Genomic DNA, 19029 nt, shown 5'->3' on the forward strand with positions numbered 1-19029 from the left:
CACTGAGTCAAATAGCCAGTTTGATATTCATATGGTGTGTTTAAAATTATTTATTCCAAAAATACATATGGCAACTGTCTAGTAGGGTATGTGTACAGAAAAAGAAAAAAAAAATTAAAATCATAAGTGAACTTTGATCAGATGTTCTTCAGTGATCAGTTCTATCTTTCTATTTCAGTAAGATGCCCACAAGTTGAGTAATTTCAGTCTAGCATTTCAGTCTATTACTGATAAAAGCTCACTGTTGCGTGAGCGGTTCAACACTGTACCAAATCTCCCATTAACTCTTGCTCTTAGAGGTTATTTCAGTAAGTGGGTCAAGATAAAGAGACAACCAGCTAGTAAGGCTTCTAATTTGAACAATGATATCTGTACACCAGAGGTAGCTATTTGAACTAGACTGCTAATGCCCCTTTTTCAAAAATAAATCCCAGGATGGTGTTTTCATTTATTTATGAAGCTTATTGTATGTTTCTGGATCACAACCATGAATGGTTTTGTTCACATGCCCAAGCTTTGTAACCACCAGGAAAAAAGTGACCTTTGCTTTCAAACTAAGCAAACACTTTCATATTGGGTTATATTCATGAATACTCAGTACTTCAATGAGCCTGTGATTTCCTTAAAAATACGGTACTGAAGGATGCTTAGCTGGCAGAAGACTTAACTTTTCTCCCTTCCCTGTTGTGACAATACTTTGCTCTAAGTAGCCATTACGCTTTTAACTTGCTGGCTGAAACATTCATTGTTGCAACTCCTCACGCCTCTTGGCTGATGGAGGAAAATCAATTTTGATCCCTGAGAAGCAAGTGCAAGTCTCCAACTTCACACACCAATGTGTACAATTGCAGCTGAAACTGAACCCATATTAAATCACCATTCCAGACATTTTACATTTATGCTGAGACCTTAAGAGGTTAAAACATACAAGATTTACTGTTTTTAATTGGAGAAATGGGGCAGAACTTCCTTCAAATGAAAAATGCACTTTGTCAAATGAAGTTTACACAAAGCAAATGAGATTTATAGTGACAATGAAAATATATTTTAAAAATTAACCTTAAGCTTTTTTCAAAACAAGTATTACAACAGAATGCAACAATCCAGCCACTGCAGGATTTTAATGCTACAATAATTCTGGTCTTCCTTAAAGGGCAACAATTCTGCCCTTTCTCAGATAACCCGGTTGAAAGCACATTAGAATAGCAAGTCTGAGCAATCAGAAGCCAAACTACAACAATCAGGTAGCAATAAAGATATAGAAAGCATGTGTATTTCCCAATAGACACAAGTTTAACAATGAAAATATTCCAAGCAGGTATGAGAGAGAGGGAGGGGAGGAGAGAACTTACAGTACTGCTTCAGAGATGCACTATACACATAATGCAGCAGTACAGGATACACTAACAGATGAAGGCAACTGAAAAGGCAGTACTCACCCAAAATATTAAATTGAAAAGGAACATCATGTATTTCAAACAACACAGGCAGCCTCTTGCCATGTTGCACTTCTTAAATTCTAAAAGGAAAACAAAGGATAGATCCAGGTAAAAGACCACGTATTTGCTGCCTTTGGGTGCACTGTATTTTTCACTTTTTACGCCAGTTCCAGTCCCAGCGCCGGTCCCGGTTCCGACCCCAGCGTGGCTCTGTGTGCGTGATCCAGTTGTACCATAGAAAGCTCCTGCAGTAAAACCTCGACCAAATTGCCTCCCTGAGGTAGAAGGTTTAGCAAAATCTGAGTCTTTGCTATCCAAAGATGGACTCCGGTGAATTGAAGAATCCTCACTACTTGACTTCTCCATGATCTCTCTTTTCACAGTTGTCAGATTTAATGTATAGCATCTCTCAGCATTAAATGCAGTGCCTTGCAAATGCCACAGTGCGCTAAGAGCTGTCTGTGCTTTGCCTCTCTTTTTCTTCGTACATAAATCAGATAATCACTGCAGAATTTATTCACTGCATTGTTGCTGGGTTTATTTTTTATAGCAATGAAAGCTGAACTCTGTCTGTCTGAAGCATGGATTTATACATTAATATCCCATGCAAGAGCATACTCATGATTTATCTTGATGAATCAGTTATGCAGAACTTTGATTTTTATTAAAAAGAGCCATAAGCTCTTTCTCTGCACTCCTAGTCTACAGTCCTCTAATCTATAGGCAGCAGATGGTCCTTGCATCCATTTCCAAAAAGCTTCTGCAGTACACCTGGGAGACTCTCCTCGAGCCGGAGCACTTTCCTTGCTCTCAGCTTCCCTCTCTGTGTCTCTCTGACTCTCTCTCACACGCTGTCTTTTTTCTTTCCACCCATTTGCAGTGTCTCATTCAGTAACCCGCTACCGGAGCGCACTCTGTGTTTCACTGCTGTTGCCGTGAAATCATCAGCAACTGCAACCACTGGGCATTTCCCACAGAAATCCCTGACCTAACTATCGAGTAATAAATCCGCCCTCCTGCTCGCCCCTCCCCTCTGCTTTCCATCGGGCCAGTTAGCAGAAGCCTTCTCCTCCAGGACACGCCTCCATGACATAATATCTTTAATAGGATTAGAATTACTCTTGACTATACAAGTGCACAACAGAAAATCTCTTTAAATGTCAAGTACTGTTTAGCTGTGTATGCGCTAGAACTGTTAGGCAGTGATATTCCTTCGATGCAATAAAATACAGAAAAAGTATGGATTAGATAGACAGGTGCTAACCTCTCTCTGCTCATTAACAGTCACTTACATTTTTTTCTGGCGTAAACAAATCCCACGGGACAAGCAATGAGAATAGGCTAGCACCCAGCATACACTGCTTAGGCACACATCTCAGCTGTACGTGCACATAACGCAGCACCATCACCTGTGATATAATTAACCAGACAGAGCTGCTGCCTCTCACGAGGTCATAATTCAATTCTTAAAACTCCCAAAACGTGAGGGGATCTGAGCCTGCAGCTCTTTACACGCTATTTAACAAGTACATCAGAGATTCTTGTTGTGCACAGCAATAAGCCATCTTACATCACAGGTTGTCTGTGAACTAGAAACACTGACCCAAATGCCACATTTCCTCTCCACAGAGGAGTGCAACATGCCTGCTAGGACTCTGAAACAGGGAGGGCACGACTGTGCACGTGTGCCTGCGCATATGCATGCAAGTGCCTGGAGGGGAGGAAGAGAAGCACTTCAGGTCACTACTCCCCATACTCCCAAATTTGTCATTTTGTCATAAGCACAAAAGCAGCACACCAATGGTGCAAAGTGCTATAGCAGACTTAAAATGCAGGTTATTCTTTTCTTTCTGTAAAGAAAGAAACCACAGTAGGAGGCCTCTGTGAAGGAAATACGGCTACCAGGAAAAGCAAAATTCTATGCAATTTTCAACTGACCCTCCACACGCTCATTAAAATGCAATGATCATGGTTATCTCTAGTATCTTTAAAAAAAGACAATGTAACATTCATTCAATCTTGCATATCTACGGCCAAAAGCCTCTAAGGATTCTGTAACTTTTATGTAACAACATCAGAATCAACACCCTAAAGCAATGCGGTACCTTTCTTGACAGCCTTTTTCTGCTAAAAGATCCCTCCATCAATAAAGGATATTAAATAAGCCGTATTTGAATGTGTAATATCTCTCTCACCTTTTCTGCTCTGAAGTAAGATTTTAACAACAGGCAGGTCCAAGCCCATATCAACAATGTTTGTTCACTTTGCTCTTCAAAAGTAATTTCAAAGCTCCCTGCATTAGATGTGTCTGTCAGAAAGAGGACAGCAGGATGACTGCTCAGCACTGTGCGTGACAACAGAATAAGCTACACACAAAACTCCCAAGTAAAAAAAGATAAATTAGCCTTGACCAAAGTAGAAGGGGCATTTCTACGCATGTCTACAGTGCACGTACAAACTTCGCCATAAGCAGTTATCAAGAAGCAACCTTCTCAGCAAAACAGATGGAAGCAACCTTCAGGTCACAGCCAGGTACCTGCCTCAGACACCAGATCCTGCAGGATAACTCACACTGGAACACAAGCCAAATGTCTGACTATGAATTTAGAAGACTCAAAGTGAATTTCTGTTTGAAATTCACTTACTGGAAGTGTAAAGTTGTACCACTGCAAACCAATGCTGCAGCTAGATATTTTCAGCGGTTTTCACTTGTCATACAAAACTGAGCTCTCAGCCAAAAAATTGTGAGAACACACAAGTACTTTAAAGCATTTTTAGCTTTTTAGTTTTTCCACCCTTTGGTTTGCCATAAAATTTACACTGACTTAGACTAGCTACAGAAAAAAAATAATTTGCTGTGCACTTGTGAAAATTACCGCAATATAAATATTTGCCTTCCCATTGAAAGTACATGACAAAAATAATTAATCCATTCTCCTCAAGGTTAAAAAAATTCAAAGAATATTCTGTAATAAGCAAAAAAATTTTCACAAATACTCTCATAGTTTGTAAACAGTGGAAACTTTCTTCTGGGGGTTAGGAAAAATAAAGCAAACCAACTATACCTCCAACCTTTTTTTTTCAAGTTTCATTAGAACTTAATGAAGTTTTCCAGTTTTCTATTTTTACCTCCAAATACTGCAAAATACTGGTTTACTGCAACATTACCTCTGATGTACTTTCCTTTAAGAGATCTCCATCATTGTTCTACAGCACAGTTTGTACTTCAGAAGAGTCCCAAGCAAAGACACACGTAAAGTCAACAGACAGCTTAAAAATCCAGACCTGAGCAACGAGCAGTGGGGAAAACACGGCTCCAGATCAGCCTCTCCTCCTGCTGTGTAGCAAGAAAACATATGATTCTCTTATGGTTACGCTGTGGCCACCAGGGAGACTTTACAAGCCTGAGTAACCTTCAGCCACTCAAATCTGCAGCCACGGTGTGTCTTTACAGATTAGAAGCCACTTCCTGCTGCTGCAACTCCAACTCAGTGCTCAGGTACTCAGTTAATAAACCACACCGGGCTGCTTACTTGCTGATAAAGTAAATGGTGAAAAAGCTGTAAGCAGTCCATCCAGCTGTGTTTTGACCAGCCATTGCACTCAACTCTGCCTCTGACTGAGACTTCAGCAGAAGGTGTTGCTGCGTGGCAACAGCACCTTTCAGGGTCCCACTCAACAGCACAACCTCAGCGTGAGGACAAACACATTTTGCTTCACTACAGATCTTACCTCTGTTTAGTAATCAGGGCATGAAAAACATTCAAAAGCTCACTCTGTACTTCATTAATGTTTGATTACTGAATCACAGAATTTTGTTGCTGAGTGATGCCTTCACATCAAGAAAATAATTTCAGTCCCACGTGTATATGCCTGGGACAAGGCAATAAACAATCCTTTGCATTTAAATGGCTCTTCCAAATATTAAGGGTAAAAATTTAGGCCACTTTTAGATAGCAGGTATGAAAATCGATGTCATGATTCAATTAATGGGTGTAGTCAAAAAATGGAAAGGAAGAGTACTATTAATATGGTCAAAATGCATAGGCTGGCTCTCCTACTGAAACTGTTTTATTTGGTTCCCTCCTGGGAACAGTCCACCACAGTCCCCAAAGCACACATCCCAGCATCTTCATTTCTTTCTGATTTTCACAAATTATTTAATCTCTTTTCTCATTCTGTAGTTTAATCTCACCAGAACCTAGTGCCAATTACACCCAGCTACAGTGCTCCCGGACCCCTCTGTTTGTTTCTGCCCTCCTCAGCTGTTCTTGCACAACTGGCTCGAGGAATCGTGCTGCAAAACAGCAAAAGCTGACCAATTTATAAACATATTTATAAACACAGATTTTAAAATACCTAATACAGTTATAAAAGGTACCCCAGCAATATAGAAAAAAAATGAACTTTTTTCCCCCTTTTAAAAGTCTCAAGTCAATTTCACTTGGCATTCCCTTTCAGTGAGATTGCTGACCCAGTGAGAGGGAGAGGGATTACAACAGGAAAGAACAGGAAAAAATACTGAAGGCTGAGCGAAAATATCTTAGGCTTTTTTTATGTCTCCCATGATTCCTGAAAATGAAATATGAAACTCTATGGGTTTTTAAAAAAGGAAAAACTCCAGTCACCATGGTACACAAGCCATTTTAGACATTATTATATATTTTATCTTGCAATTTCTATTAGGTAGGATAATGCTACTGTCACTATTTTAAATATGGAGAACTCGAGGACCAAGATGTTTGCTGAGGATGAATAGGGAACTGTTGGCAGAGAAGCAAACCAAATCTGTCTCACACGTCCTCAGCTAGCTCACTAACCACTGCACCATTCTCAAATTAATTATTTTTCAAATCACGAGTTTTAGTAACGCTGCCACATGACTTCAGAACAGTACTGAGCCCTGCAGAGAGATGTACAAATGCATATGCTACCAAGTGTTGAAAGGATATGGTTCTTAAATTCAGTCTTTTCTTTCGAATTATATTGACCAGGAACTCAATTTTACAAGCCATCCTCAGGGTACATTAGATAGGCAAAGAACAGAGATTGTTGAGTATAAACTCAGTAACTACATCTTTCCAGTCACTGCTCTGTATCCTGGAAGTCCATGAGAAGGAGATAAGGAACAAAAGCTGAAAATTATAGCTTACAACTGACATAAAGTTGCATACAGCTGAAAGCTCAAATTAAAATAAACACCAAACCAACACTGACAACGGAATAAGCTTAAAGGGAAAAAGATGTCCAAAGAATAGAACTGAAATTAGGATCACATGAGAGGCAAAACCACAGGGTTCTCAGGTCTTCCATGCTCTTGGTTTCATGCCAAAAAGTTTACAGACACCAGCAAGTTAAAATGCCTGGCGTTCTGAGTTCTTCCAATGCTGCAGAATTTATAACCAAAAGCCTGGATGCTCTGACAGTTGTAATGCACATCCCGGGGCCTGTCAAGCTCCAGCTTGGATGTTGTAAATCCAAAGTATTCTGCCGACCATGGGATTGGACAAAAAAAAGGTAGATTTCAAGGGCAACTTTGTGTGGTAGACAAGTTTTGAAATCTGCCTATGTTTCTTAGAATCAAATAGCCCAAACCATATTTAACCTTTGACACACTTTCATTTTCCACTAAGAGAAGTATTCCATTAGAAAAAGAACTACTGTAACTTCAGCTTTGGAGTCTCCAATCACTGATCATAGCTTCACACATTATTTAGAGCCCATATGAACAGCTTGTTGGATACAAATGCTAAAAAAGAATCACTACCAAGTGTTCAGAGAAGAGTGGAATGCACACTTAGTTTCCCTACTAGCATGAGGAGCAGCCATTTCTCTTATGGTCAGAAAACCACCGTTTCCTTTGGCACTCAGTGGACAGACAGCTGATGGAGGGGGAGACTGGATTCATTAAGAAACTGGCTTACCCACAGCCGGTGCCTGTGACCTGACCAGCAAACAATCCCAATGTTTTGTGAGAGGCAACAGCCTCATGCCCCTCTCTCTTCACATTCTAGCACAACCAAAAGCATCCAAAAGGCATCACGTGATCCTCAATTCCTCCTGCAGCAGAAAGCCAGCTCCAGAGGCCAGGTAAAAGGATCTGGGATAGGTAGATATGCATACAACATAAGCTGGAAGGAAAATCAGGATGATCAGATGGATTTTTGGAGGCTGAACTCCATGTTCTGAGACTCCACCTAGTTTTAGCATGGCTGAAGAAAAAGAGGCCTTGCAGAGAGAGAGGAGTGAGACAGCACTCCCAGATGCAGGAACTGTGTGAAGGAGCAGCACTGAGGAGGCACTGAGTTTGAGATCTGTGGGTAAAGAATCTTTTCTTACAGATACAGGAATTGAGTGTCTAGGCACCTCAATCCAACACCCACCTCCATTAGTCCTGAATTCAGCAAGAGAAATTCTACTTCTTCACATTGTTACTGGAAAGGAAATGAATTAATCTGTTTCTATGACAAAAACAAGAGCACAGCAGCTCCTGGTTGCCTCTGATGAGTAACACTCATTGCCTCCCCAGGGTAGAGAGGTAAAAAAAGGTAAAATCTCTTTGAATGCCCTAAATTAATACTTACTAGTTTATATTATTATATCCCAGTGAGACAAGTTTATCCTTCTAATATGGGGTCCTCACTGCCTGGATGACCAAGAAAACAAGATCCTGCTGTAAGACTTTCCACTGTGCCAAACACTCCGTTTGGTCCCTGGGATTTCCACTAAAGATCATCTACTGGTAATAATGTGCATATGGCTGAGACTTCTCATTTAGGATTTCACACCAGGGACAGAATGAGATTCTGTCTCCAAATTGTATAGAGGAATTAGCTGTAAATCATGTCAAGAACCTTAACCCACTGTGGTCAATTACAGATGATGAGGTGATATGCTAATGCACCGGACATGTGGGGCACGCAGATTAAAATGCGTTATGAGGTCCAAAAGCTAAGAAATTTTGATTATGTCACACCTTCAGTGTGTTGTCCCAGTTGTTCCTCAGGGGCCCTCAGACTGAGCAAAAAGAATGTCTGAGTTTCCAAAACAACAGAAAAACAGAAGAGAAAATAGAAATCCTGCTACCAATGTTTAAGCTTTTAAATCAAAACATTTGCAATATATACAGGGATCTTTTGGGGTTTGGTTTTCACTTCACAAACATAATGAAATATGTTACATCTGAAAGAAGCACTGTAAATATTATGTTAGAATACAATTCACCATTGTTGGTTTCACCTTTAAGAACTAAAATCCAGAGAGTCTATTTATTGTTTGTTTCTAAGAAATCTGGAAATCAGAGTCTCCTTGGGCTTGGCAGTGTACATACGTAGAGAAAGTCAACCCGTACACAGCCTAATCTCTAAACAGAAAAATAGACATTAACAGCTGGTTCTGGGGGGAAAAAACCCCACTGGGTTTTTTTCCTGAACTCCCAAAACTACCTTACCAATTCTCCCTCTAGCAGGTGAGAGAAAATAGGAAATATGAGGGCAAAAAGAACAGCATATGACCAAGCAGATAGGCCTATCCTACCAGGCAGCAGAGCTTAACAGATGCTTTGGAACAGTCTGTTTATGACTTTTAGCTTAAGAATCTGTATCCCTTTTAATTACAGGGTGTGTATCTCATCTTCCATAACAATGAATACATTTTTTCATCTCCATCAAGAGTTAATCCTTAATTCTGCTGAGAACTTAACCTCAATATTTTAGGGCAGTGAGTTCCACAGATATGCATCATGTTAAAAAAACCCAGCATCTTCCTCTTATTCACTACCATAATTAAGCTTTGCAGCTCTATCCTCTGTCTGGATATTCATCCTCATCCCATAATTCATTAGTTTGTAATCCTCTATTACATCCTATGTTATTGTCCTTCATTAAACTAAGTACTTTTCAGCATGTCATGTTATTGAAAATTCTCTGACTCCCTAATAATTTCAGTTAACCATCTTAGGGCTTCTTTCTAATTGAGCTATGTTTCTACCATAATCTTTCCCAATCTGCTGATAAAAGATCACCTTTTTAAAGGACAAGAGTCAGTGTTCAGATTCAAAATAAATTTAATCAATTCTGTTTCTATCAACCTTTTCTTTATGAAAGTGAATTTACTCAGATTCAATAGACATTCTTCCATCATCCCCATTCTGCTTTTCTATTTCAGATTCAAATTTTGGCTCTGAAAATTCAAAATTTGGCTCTGAAAATGTTGAACTTTTTGAGGCTTAACAGGAAAACCCTTGTACTTTAAATTTGTATCTTACCTGTAGAAGAAAGGGAGTTTTCTCACTACAGTGATATGAGTATAATACTGATTCCTTGTAAAGTCACCAGGAAGACCACTCTCAAGAGAGGGAGTCCTTGTAAAGATGCTGACATAATCCAAAACAACTCTTGGCCATCCATTAATATGTGGTTCAAGCTGCTGTCTCCATCCAGTACACACATTAAAAAAAAAAAAAAAAAAGTGTATGCAGGGAAATGTTCTTTACTTTGCATACAGAAAAAAATAAGATCAAGGGACCAGAAAGCTGCCAGCCAGAGGCAGGAAGGCAGCAGCATCACATCCCCGACACTACTGTGTGAGGAAACATCACAAAACGGATCTCCAAAACCATGCTTTAAAAATTAAAGAACAAAAAAAGAAAGCAGGGGCGAGGAACTGAAAAGGATTCTTCTTATTTAACACCTATTTCTGCAGAGGTAGAGTACATGATCTGAGTGCTTCTCTTCCACTTCCACTTTAAATGACAGTTTAAGTTTTTACATCTCCTATATTGACTAAAGATTAAAGAAAGCTAGCTAGATAGGGTTTTGCCTATCATGAGAGATGATATCCCTTATTTCTCTTGGATGGTGCAGCAGTATTTCATTAATACAGTAACTCTTGTAACTGCGTCCAACGTGTACAAGTCTCTTGAACAAAATCAGGTGGATTTTCTCTAACATCTGTTCCAAAGAGGCTATCTTTCACTAGCAGTCTGCTGTTTTGAATTAACTGACAGCTGGTGTCTATGTATTAGCAGAACTATTAAACTTAAAAACCAACAAATTGAAAAAACCCTCATACAAATGGCTCCATGTGAAGAAAGAACCAAGAGAATGATGTAAGCATTCCTTTTTGAAAGGCAGCACACATCTCTGAAACCTGCTCAGTTATGCCATGAAGGAACATTTCTAAGCACATTCTTTTCACAATTGAATGAATTCCTTCATTGCTAAAATATTCATTTTTTGGCACTTAAACACAAACAGGTGTCATTTCATGAATGGGGACATTTAAAACCACTGTGTCAGGGCTGGCAGAGACCCAGATGTCTTCAATGGGCAGCTACTCATCACCAGCCACAGCCTCCAACCTCAGACTCACTGGAAGTGGCAGACTGAATGCCTTACTGCAGCATCATCACCTCATGTCTATGAGTTATCAAAAGCCTCTCTTCCAGCAGCATTTCCAACCCAAACCTAACCCCAAGTCCCACCTTCAGGTCAAAGAGGGTCAGCTTTCAGAGAGGAGTCACACCACCAAATGAATTAATTAAGCACCGGCCCAGAGCCAGTGGCCTCACAGATGAAGAGGGAGAGGTCTGACTTCATGGCACAGCACCAGGTTCCCCTGTTGGGCCCCCAGTGTGACTCTGGGCAGAAATGTCTGGAAACAAGGGTGGGGTCTAGTCTCTACAGCCATTCAGTCCTCAGTCTACTCCTGGCCCTCCCTGACCACAGTCTATCAACTGTGACACCAAGCTACATAGCCTAACAATTCCTATCACATAGCTCCTTTTTTCTTTGAAGGCAGATGTTTCTGAATTCATAAGAAACAGATTTTGAGTAATTCGAGGTAACTGGATCATACCTTCACTGCCATTAACAGCACTTCTCAAGTTCTGATCAAAGCACTGCAGAACAGCCACATTCCATCCTGCTGATTTGGGCTGGGTGCATTTCTACGCCTTTCAACAAACTTCTAAAACACCTAGCCTGAGCAAAGTTCACAGTCTCCTTCCTGTCTCAAAGCTCTTTAAATTTATAAAAATAGTTGCATTTGACCATCTGCATCTGCCCTTGCAGTAAAGCTTATTTATCTTCACAATGAAGTTTCTAGCACGTTGTATGGCAACGCTGTAGGATGTGGTCAACTTCAACATTTAAAATAGGATGTGCCTGTAACGTAGCAGTCATGCAATTAATGCTTTTTGCTTTGCCAACAACAGAGTCAGATTTAAATCCCAAGGGGAGGCAGATATTTTAGCCACCCTACTCATCTCACAAGAACGAGGCTAAATGGTTCTCATCTATTCTGCATGAGATACAAGAAAGGGTGTAATAATGAAAACAAGGTAACCCTCTTACTATAATCCAGCAGGTTTATGTAACACTACTGCTGTTCATGAGCTTTGTGATTGGTGTCAGCTCTTGTTATAAGGGTGTGAGAGATTTAAAATGACAAAGGAGGAAAAGAAAGAAAAGGGGGGGAAAACCAGTTTGACATGACCCTGCCTGTCAAGTCACAAAAAGCTATCCAGCAGTTCAATTCCCTGACTTACAGTAGGAGCTACTTAACTTTTTACAGTATTTTCATTAACAAGCTTTTGTAAAGGCAGACATATAATGGGAAAACATCATTTTTATGACCTTATCTGCATTATGGAGGACTCATTTACACTTGGAGAGAATGCTGTGTGCTAGCTGCAATACCAGGCATTCAGAGCCTAATATGGGGTGTAAAGAATGGATGCAAGCATGTTTGACTCTTTCCCAAAAGCCAAGCCCACATTCACTTCATTTTGATAAAGTTAATTGTACCATCAGTGTCTCTCAGAGATGAGAAAACCAAGATAGATACCCTTGACCAGCAGTCAGAAACTAACAATGTTCCAAAAATTCCTCATAGAGGCATCTGAAAGGAAAAAAAAAAAAAAAAAAGCCTTTTGTAGGCTGAAAACTATTTGTGTCATTCAGTCTGCTCTGATCTACTTAGGTGTGCCACAAGTATGCAGTAGCTATTGTATGAAATATCAATTGGCCTTTAGAATCTGCACTTCATAAATTCATCACAGGCAGATATTTTCCATTTACAAATTAATTGGGATGCTGGCATTTTATTTCAGAAGCAACCAACACGATGTTTCATGCTCTGCTCTGCAGACTGGTTCAGGGGAATCTATCAAAAATACACGGCCATAAATGCTTAGCAAATGGTGCGCATCCAGATGGGGTTTTAAACAACATGAATGAAACTAAAGGCTTGCAGTATCATGCTAGGGGAGACAGCTTTAGTTTGGGTCCAAATATGCTTTGCAGGAGTCAACTTTGATGCCCATAGCAACAATATGTGTTTGAACTTTCTCTCTTCTCTCCTGAATGTCCAACTCTAGAATAATCTAAAATCTAAACAAATTTACTGAAAAGACTTTCCAGACTTCTTCCCTTCAGGAGAGCAAGCTAAAAGTAAATCTGCAATAATATAATCCATTGGTGATGTTTTGTTTACTTTTGTTGTTGTTTTAACTCTACAATCACCATGTCTATAAAACAGATACATGCAGGTGTGGACATGAGTGCCCCCAAACTGAAAAATTCCCTGGATTTTATCCAGCTGATGGGTTCTTCTCCTGTATTATTTTTCTCATATACTCATTTCTTATGTTGCACTTGTCCCTTTCCAGCCAAACACTTACTCAGAAGTAACAGAAATTCTCTCAAGCCGCCCAGACACTTTTCAGAAGAGCTTTATGAACTCAATCTCATCCCATACCTAAAACACAACTTTTCTAAATTGAGCATATCTCACTCCTCTCCTCCCCCACTTCTGTGCCAATGGTTTTATTACAGGCCTGTCGTGTACAATACTTTGTGTTTCTATTCCAACAGCATGGAAGCTGTTATACTAAACGTTTATCAGTAATAGGGTTCCTCCCTTCTACAAGCTGAAGCAAAGAAATTTGGTAGATACAATCATGAAAAGATTCTGTAGGTTTGTGACTTCCAGAAGAAACACAGTGCTTGAAACACACAAGATTCCAACCCAACCTGACTGCATGAACTGCACTCTGAAATCCCATGTTTCTAGTATTCCAAGGATTGCTAAATTAAGTCATCTCAGTTCCCTGTGTTTTTTACTTTTTAATCAACTTGAACGCTTTCTGCCCTGTACACTGAAAAGTTCTGGAAACTGTAATACGGTAAGTTAAAAGAAAAGAAAAAAATTTCCTCTCACTCCCTGAGAGGTACACCACTGGAAATGAGGTTGAAAGGAAACAAAAAGCAACAAAGCCTTAATCAACAGAATCAAGACTTATGGCTCTCTGAACATACAAAGGGAACAGAGCTGATTAGTTGCAAGGTGCAGTTTCTCTTTACAGGTAATATTTTTCCAAGCAGAATGATGCTTTGCACCTGTCCTGTAATTAGATGCCAGGCTTATGTATTATGCTGAAAGAAAAAAAAGACTAAGAAAGTGTCTTGATCTTTTCGAAGTTCAGTGCCCCCCAAAGAGTGCCTATAGCTGTTCTATAGCACTTTTAGCTCCATTTATACAAAAGGTATCTCACTTTTGTCCCTACCTACTCCATCTGCTGTGTTTGTCTCTATCAAATATCAATGATATCTGAATCTGAAAGACTGCATCAATACCAAGCTGTAGGCAGGAAGCAGGGAAGGGGAATAATGAATTCTTCCCTAAAAAGTGTTCCCTAACAAATTGTTCCCAGGCACCAGAGCCTTCAAAGTGTCTATCACAGAGCTATCTTCATGCATTTTAAGCATCAGTCATATTAAGTATCCAGTTATTTTTATTTTAATATAAAGAACAAATGCTCAGAAGCCAAATATTCTGAAACATATTTCTACAGTGTCCTGCACGCTCAAGCACTGAAAAGAAAACCCTGAGACTACTGAAGGCCTGACACGGCAGACTGCTACAAAGCTCTGTCAACCAGATTCCCTCTCAGATTTCACAGGCTGGTCACCAGTACTCTTATGCATAATCTCTAAACCACATTTTTAAAGCAACTGGGGACCCTTCAAAATGAAAAAAACAGATACACATTTTTGACATACATCTCTCAATAGTGTGAAAACTTAAAGCATTGACTTGTATTATAGAAGAGAAAAAGTACATGCTTAGGGATAGAATTCCAAATTAAGATACCCTCAAGAGATGCTATATACTGTTCTGAAATAAAACTTCCACTTCATAAAATGTTAATATTAGGGTTTTGGGCAGACATTAAGGTCAGGACAGATGTGCTGCCTAACATGTACAACACTCTCACTTTCCAGAAGGCGAATAAATGCCTTTCAATAACTAAAAAGCAGTTACAGAAGATGGTGGTACTTTGTTCACAAGTATGCACGTTGGCAAGTCAAGCAATAGAAAGAGGTTGCTCAGGAGAGAAGTTGACCTGGATATAAGTGAAAAAACAATTCAGTGCGAGAGCAATTAAACACTGGAACAGACTGCTTAGAGAGATGTTAGAATCTCCCTTACTGGAAATATTCAAGACTCAGCTTGACAGGGCCTACATAACCTGAACTGGGGCCTTGCTTTCAATAGAAGGTTGCACCACATGCTCTCCAGCATCTCCTTTCATCCTAGACTTTGCTGAGATTCTAACATTTTGTTCTAAGGTCCAAAACTCAGACTGTGAAAGAGTGACACTGAACTTCTTGGAGTAGCAGTGACTTGAACTACAGTTGCACACTGTGAAAAACTGGCAAATTGAAACTGCAATCCCACTGATGAGGTGGGGGAAAAAGAGATGCTTCTTCTCAGTAGCTAGATTTAACAAACTAGGAACATCCTCATCCTACCAAGTGGGTATCTGCAGATCATAAAGCCTGTCTGAACTTTTGACTTAATTTGGTAGATATCCCTTCAAATCTGTTAACTACTGTCTTCTTTTAACAGCAAAAATTTCTTGTTTAGCAGAAGAAATGACACACCAAATTCCAGTCTTTCCCATCACCATGCCCTGTTTTTTTTTCCTACTGGCATGTGAATCCCATACAAGAGTGCATTTATCAGAACGAAGGACCTTCCCCAAGGAAAGGAATGTAATTAATTTCCAAAAAGCAGGGATTAGTAATTATTTAAAGGCAATCCATCTGCCCCTAGAGATATACTGGCCACACAGATGAAGGGCTGGTTTAATCTCTTCAAGAGTAAATTTCTGTAAGATCCCAAATTAAACTATTTACATGGGAGAAGAAAGCTTGATCCTTGAGCACAGAGATGGTGGAGTTTCTTTTGGTGTTGCCACTATGTCATGGGAGTGGAAAGGTATTTAAAGACACTGACCTGACAAGGTGGTAAAGTTTTAGATGCATCCATTTAAACTTTAAAAAAAACCAAAACAAACAAAAAATGGTGCTACATCTGGCCATATACCCCAATAACTGCTTTATTGTTAGAGCTTTCAACAGTCATGGACATTCTTGCCATGGAGGTGACCCCCCCCAGATGTTTCATTCTACATCAGACATACATGGTACATTATTTTCCTTGGGATTTTGAAGGATTATTAGTCATATTGTCTCTTTGTCTCTAACCTTTTTGACATGAACTGTTCTAAGGGCAAACATTAGCATATGAAAACATTTCCTCACAGTGTTTTGCTTCCTTTGCTGTGCTATATCACAAGGAGCATAATATATGAAGAAGGCAGACAAATATGGTTTTGATCCTCAGGTGCTAATAATGCTAAAGAGCTATTTTGATGGAACTGCTGAAAGAGCTAAAATATTTTTAACTTCCCTACTTCCAGTAGTCATGTAACTATAAAACACAATTAATTTTGATGATGAAGTTAGAGAATCCTAGGCACATACTTCCAAAGTGTTGTACATTCCTTTCATTCTTACAGAATCTAAAGGATTTTTATACCCTGACATGATTTATCTTTTTGAGGCTCATCTGGGTAGCCATGCAGGTTGTCAACAGGGTTTCTTCCCATATCAAGTGACCATATTCTATGTTAAAGTAACATTGTCTACTGTAACTCCAAGGAAAAAACTTGCTACATCTGAAATACCCAGGATACCATTCCTACAGATTTAAAAAGTAATAAGCAATTCTACTGCTCCTAATAGGATCAGATATCCCCGAGATTTTCAGAAGTGTTATTTCAATGTGTCAGTACAGTTAAGTAGACACATAAGACTACTACAAGAGTTAAAGGGGATGAACATACAGAAAATTAGATTAAGTTTTTTTTAAGCTCCAAAAGAAATAGGGACACTGATAAACTTAAGTCATTTAGTGGTCAATTCTATTTTATCCTGGCAGCTTCTGTCTCCACACTTAATAAAAAAATTTCCCTCTTAACAATAAATGAAGTTGCAACATGGCAACAGTAACAGATGCAGCCCCAAATCCTGTAACTTATTCTCACTCTGGATTTCTAAGGAAGCAAGATTTATGCATCCAGACTGTCTCCAGTGAAACCTGAGGGAAGGGAGCAGGCAGGGTGCTGTGCAAGGCCTGGAAACCCAAGCCAACGCTCAGCAGCATGTGTTTGGAGTATCAATAGCAGCAAGGCAGAGCAGAGTGCGAGCCTGACCTGGAGCTTGCATGAAGGATGGGCACACACACATTCTGGGTTCACATTCTGCACAGCCTCTCACCCTGCACAGCCCTGTCACAGGGGCACAGGGGGGATCCTGCAGTCTGGCCAGGGCACACGGGGAGGAAGGGAGAGGTCTGTAATGAGCTCAACCATCCAAAAAAAAATCAGAACTCATTAATTCTGCTCTTGGCAGAATTTTAAACAGTAACAGACAGAACTGGAGCTGGGCAGTCACACCTTCGATGTGTGGAGTAGCCTCAAGCACACATCACAACAGCAGCAGAAAGTGAATTTCTGCTCAGTGTGCTCTGGCCTTCAAGCCCATGACCTGGAGAAGGGCTTTAAAGTGGCCCAACACAGAGGAAGGAGCAAGGGTGAGTGCCCTGCTCAAAAGGGGTTCTAGCACCACAGCTGCCATTTTCAGCATCACAGACTGGCCTCTCTTTTCAATACTTCTCTCCCCACTTTGGTTTAGGATATGTGTTCCACATACTCTCCTGATTTAACAGTTCTCCAAGTTTAATATAATTTTATTTTCTCTTTATGTGTCTAAACCCATCGCTCCTTATTTTTCTGCTCTGAGGCTCACAATTCCCAGTTTGTTTTCAAAGCTCATTAAGAGAATTTTCTCTCTCCCTCTGTCATATCATTAACAGAAATGTTACAAAACTCCAGTCTAACTCCCAACCTACATAACCATTGCACTACTGCTTATAATCAGCTCCTGTTTATATTTCACCCAACTTTTTTCTTCCTACCCAAGCGAATTTCAATTAATCTTCATGTTAGAAAGTAAACATATACCTACTTCCCTCTTGATTCCCTAAAATCATTAATTTTGCAATTCTATCAAAAAAAGCAATTACATTGTCTGGCAAGATTTATTCTTTATGAACTCAAGTTGTTATTGCTTACAATTCTGTCACCCTGCAGACTCTGAGTTTGCATCCTCTTTTAATATCAGGCCCATTATTTTACCAGTGGTTATACTTTCAGGACAGTAATTGCTAAGAAAAACCTTGGCTTTCTTTTGTAGGTCAACATTATAGTTTCCAGTCCTCACTCATACTGACATTTCATTTTAGCTACCATCTCACAAAAACAGTAATCACACAATAGTGGCACAGCAAGAAAGCTCACCAAACACAAACTATTTAAACTGAGGAGTAAGAAAGAGGGAAAATTCAACCTTTTTTTCACATACTCCCTTCATCACTCTTTAACATGAAATGAAATTTAATCAATAAAATTCTGCTACAATATAACATTGAGGGATACTGTTTGGACTTGCAGAATGATGCAGGGTAAAAGGGACCCCTTGAGATCACCTAGTCCAACCCCATGGTCAAAGCAGAGCAAGCTTCAAAGCTGTATCATATTACTTAAGACCTTGTCCAGCAGAATTTGGAGAACTTCCAAGGCTGGTGATTCCACAGCTTCCTAGAGCAACCTCTTCCCACAGCAGCACTCCCAGGAAAAACTTTTTTCCTCATCTCTGTTTGGGACTTACAGAGGCACCAATCATGACCACTGGCTCTTGCCCTCCCTGAGGATTTCTCAGAAGAATCCGTCTTCTCTACTACCTAAGTAAAGAAAGGCTGTGAAAATCAGCCTGTTCTTCCAGCTAAATCAGACCAGCTACCTACATCTTCTCAACAGCATATGCTCCAGACCCTTTGGAATCTCCTTGCGGCCCTTCACTGCATTTGCTTGTCAGCATCAAGCTGGTACTGGGAAGACCAGCCCTGGGTACAGCCTGGTGCGGCCTCATGAGCACTGAGCATCAGGAAACAGAGATGTTCTCCTCCCCATTGCTATTGTAAGGCATCTGACTGCATTTTCTCAATCTCAGTCTTCCAGGTTTTCTCGCAGTGGTAGCTTTTAATATTGACTGTCCTTGCACTCTGCGCAGAGGATTTCTAATCACACTGAAAATCCAACCTTTGAATTTATGCATTCAGCGAAGCTGGTCTTTAATACACCAAATTACAGAATTTGCACTTGATCTCTACATGCCTG

At 39.9% G+C, this 19029-nt stretch overlaps 1 protein-coding gene across 5 annotated transcripts in view; it reads right to left on the reverse strand.

The window, feature by feature from the left end:
- Positions 1–19029, reverse strand: part of TSPAN9 (tetraspanin 9) — a 169046-nt gene that overhangs the window by 89776 nt on the left and 60241 nt on the right. For 4 of the 5 annotated variants that reach the window (XM_063148616.1, XM_063148613.1, XM_063148615.1 and 1 more), the window contains one exon: positions 1440–1519. In XM_063148616.1, the coding sequence (XP_063004686.1) occupies positions 1440–1502 (63 nt within the window). In that variant the 5' untranslated portion in view covers positions 1503–1519. Of the gene's footprint in view, positions 1–1439; positions 2404–19029 lie in introns of those variants that run through there. The other variant, XM_063148612.1, reaches the window with a different exon arrangement.

The sequence above is a fragment of the Melospiza melodia genome, chromosome 2, assembly GCF_035770615.1.
Source record: "Melospiza melodia melodia isolate bMelMel2 chromosome 2, bMelMel2.pri, whole genome shotgun sequence".
NCBI classification, from domain to species: Eukaryota; Metazoa; Chordata; class Aves; order Passeriformes; family Passerellidae; genus Melospiza; species Melospiza melodia.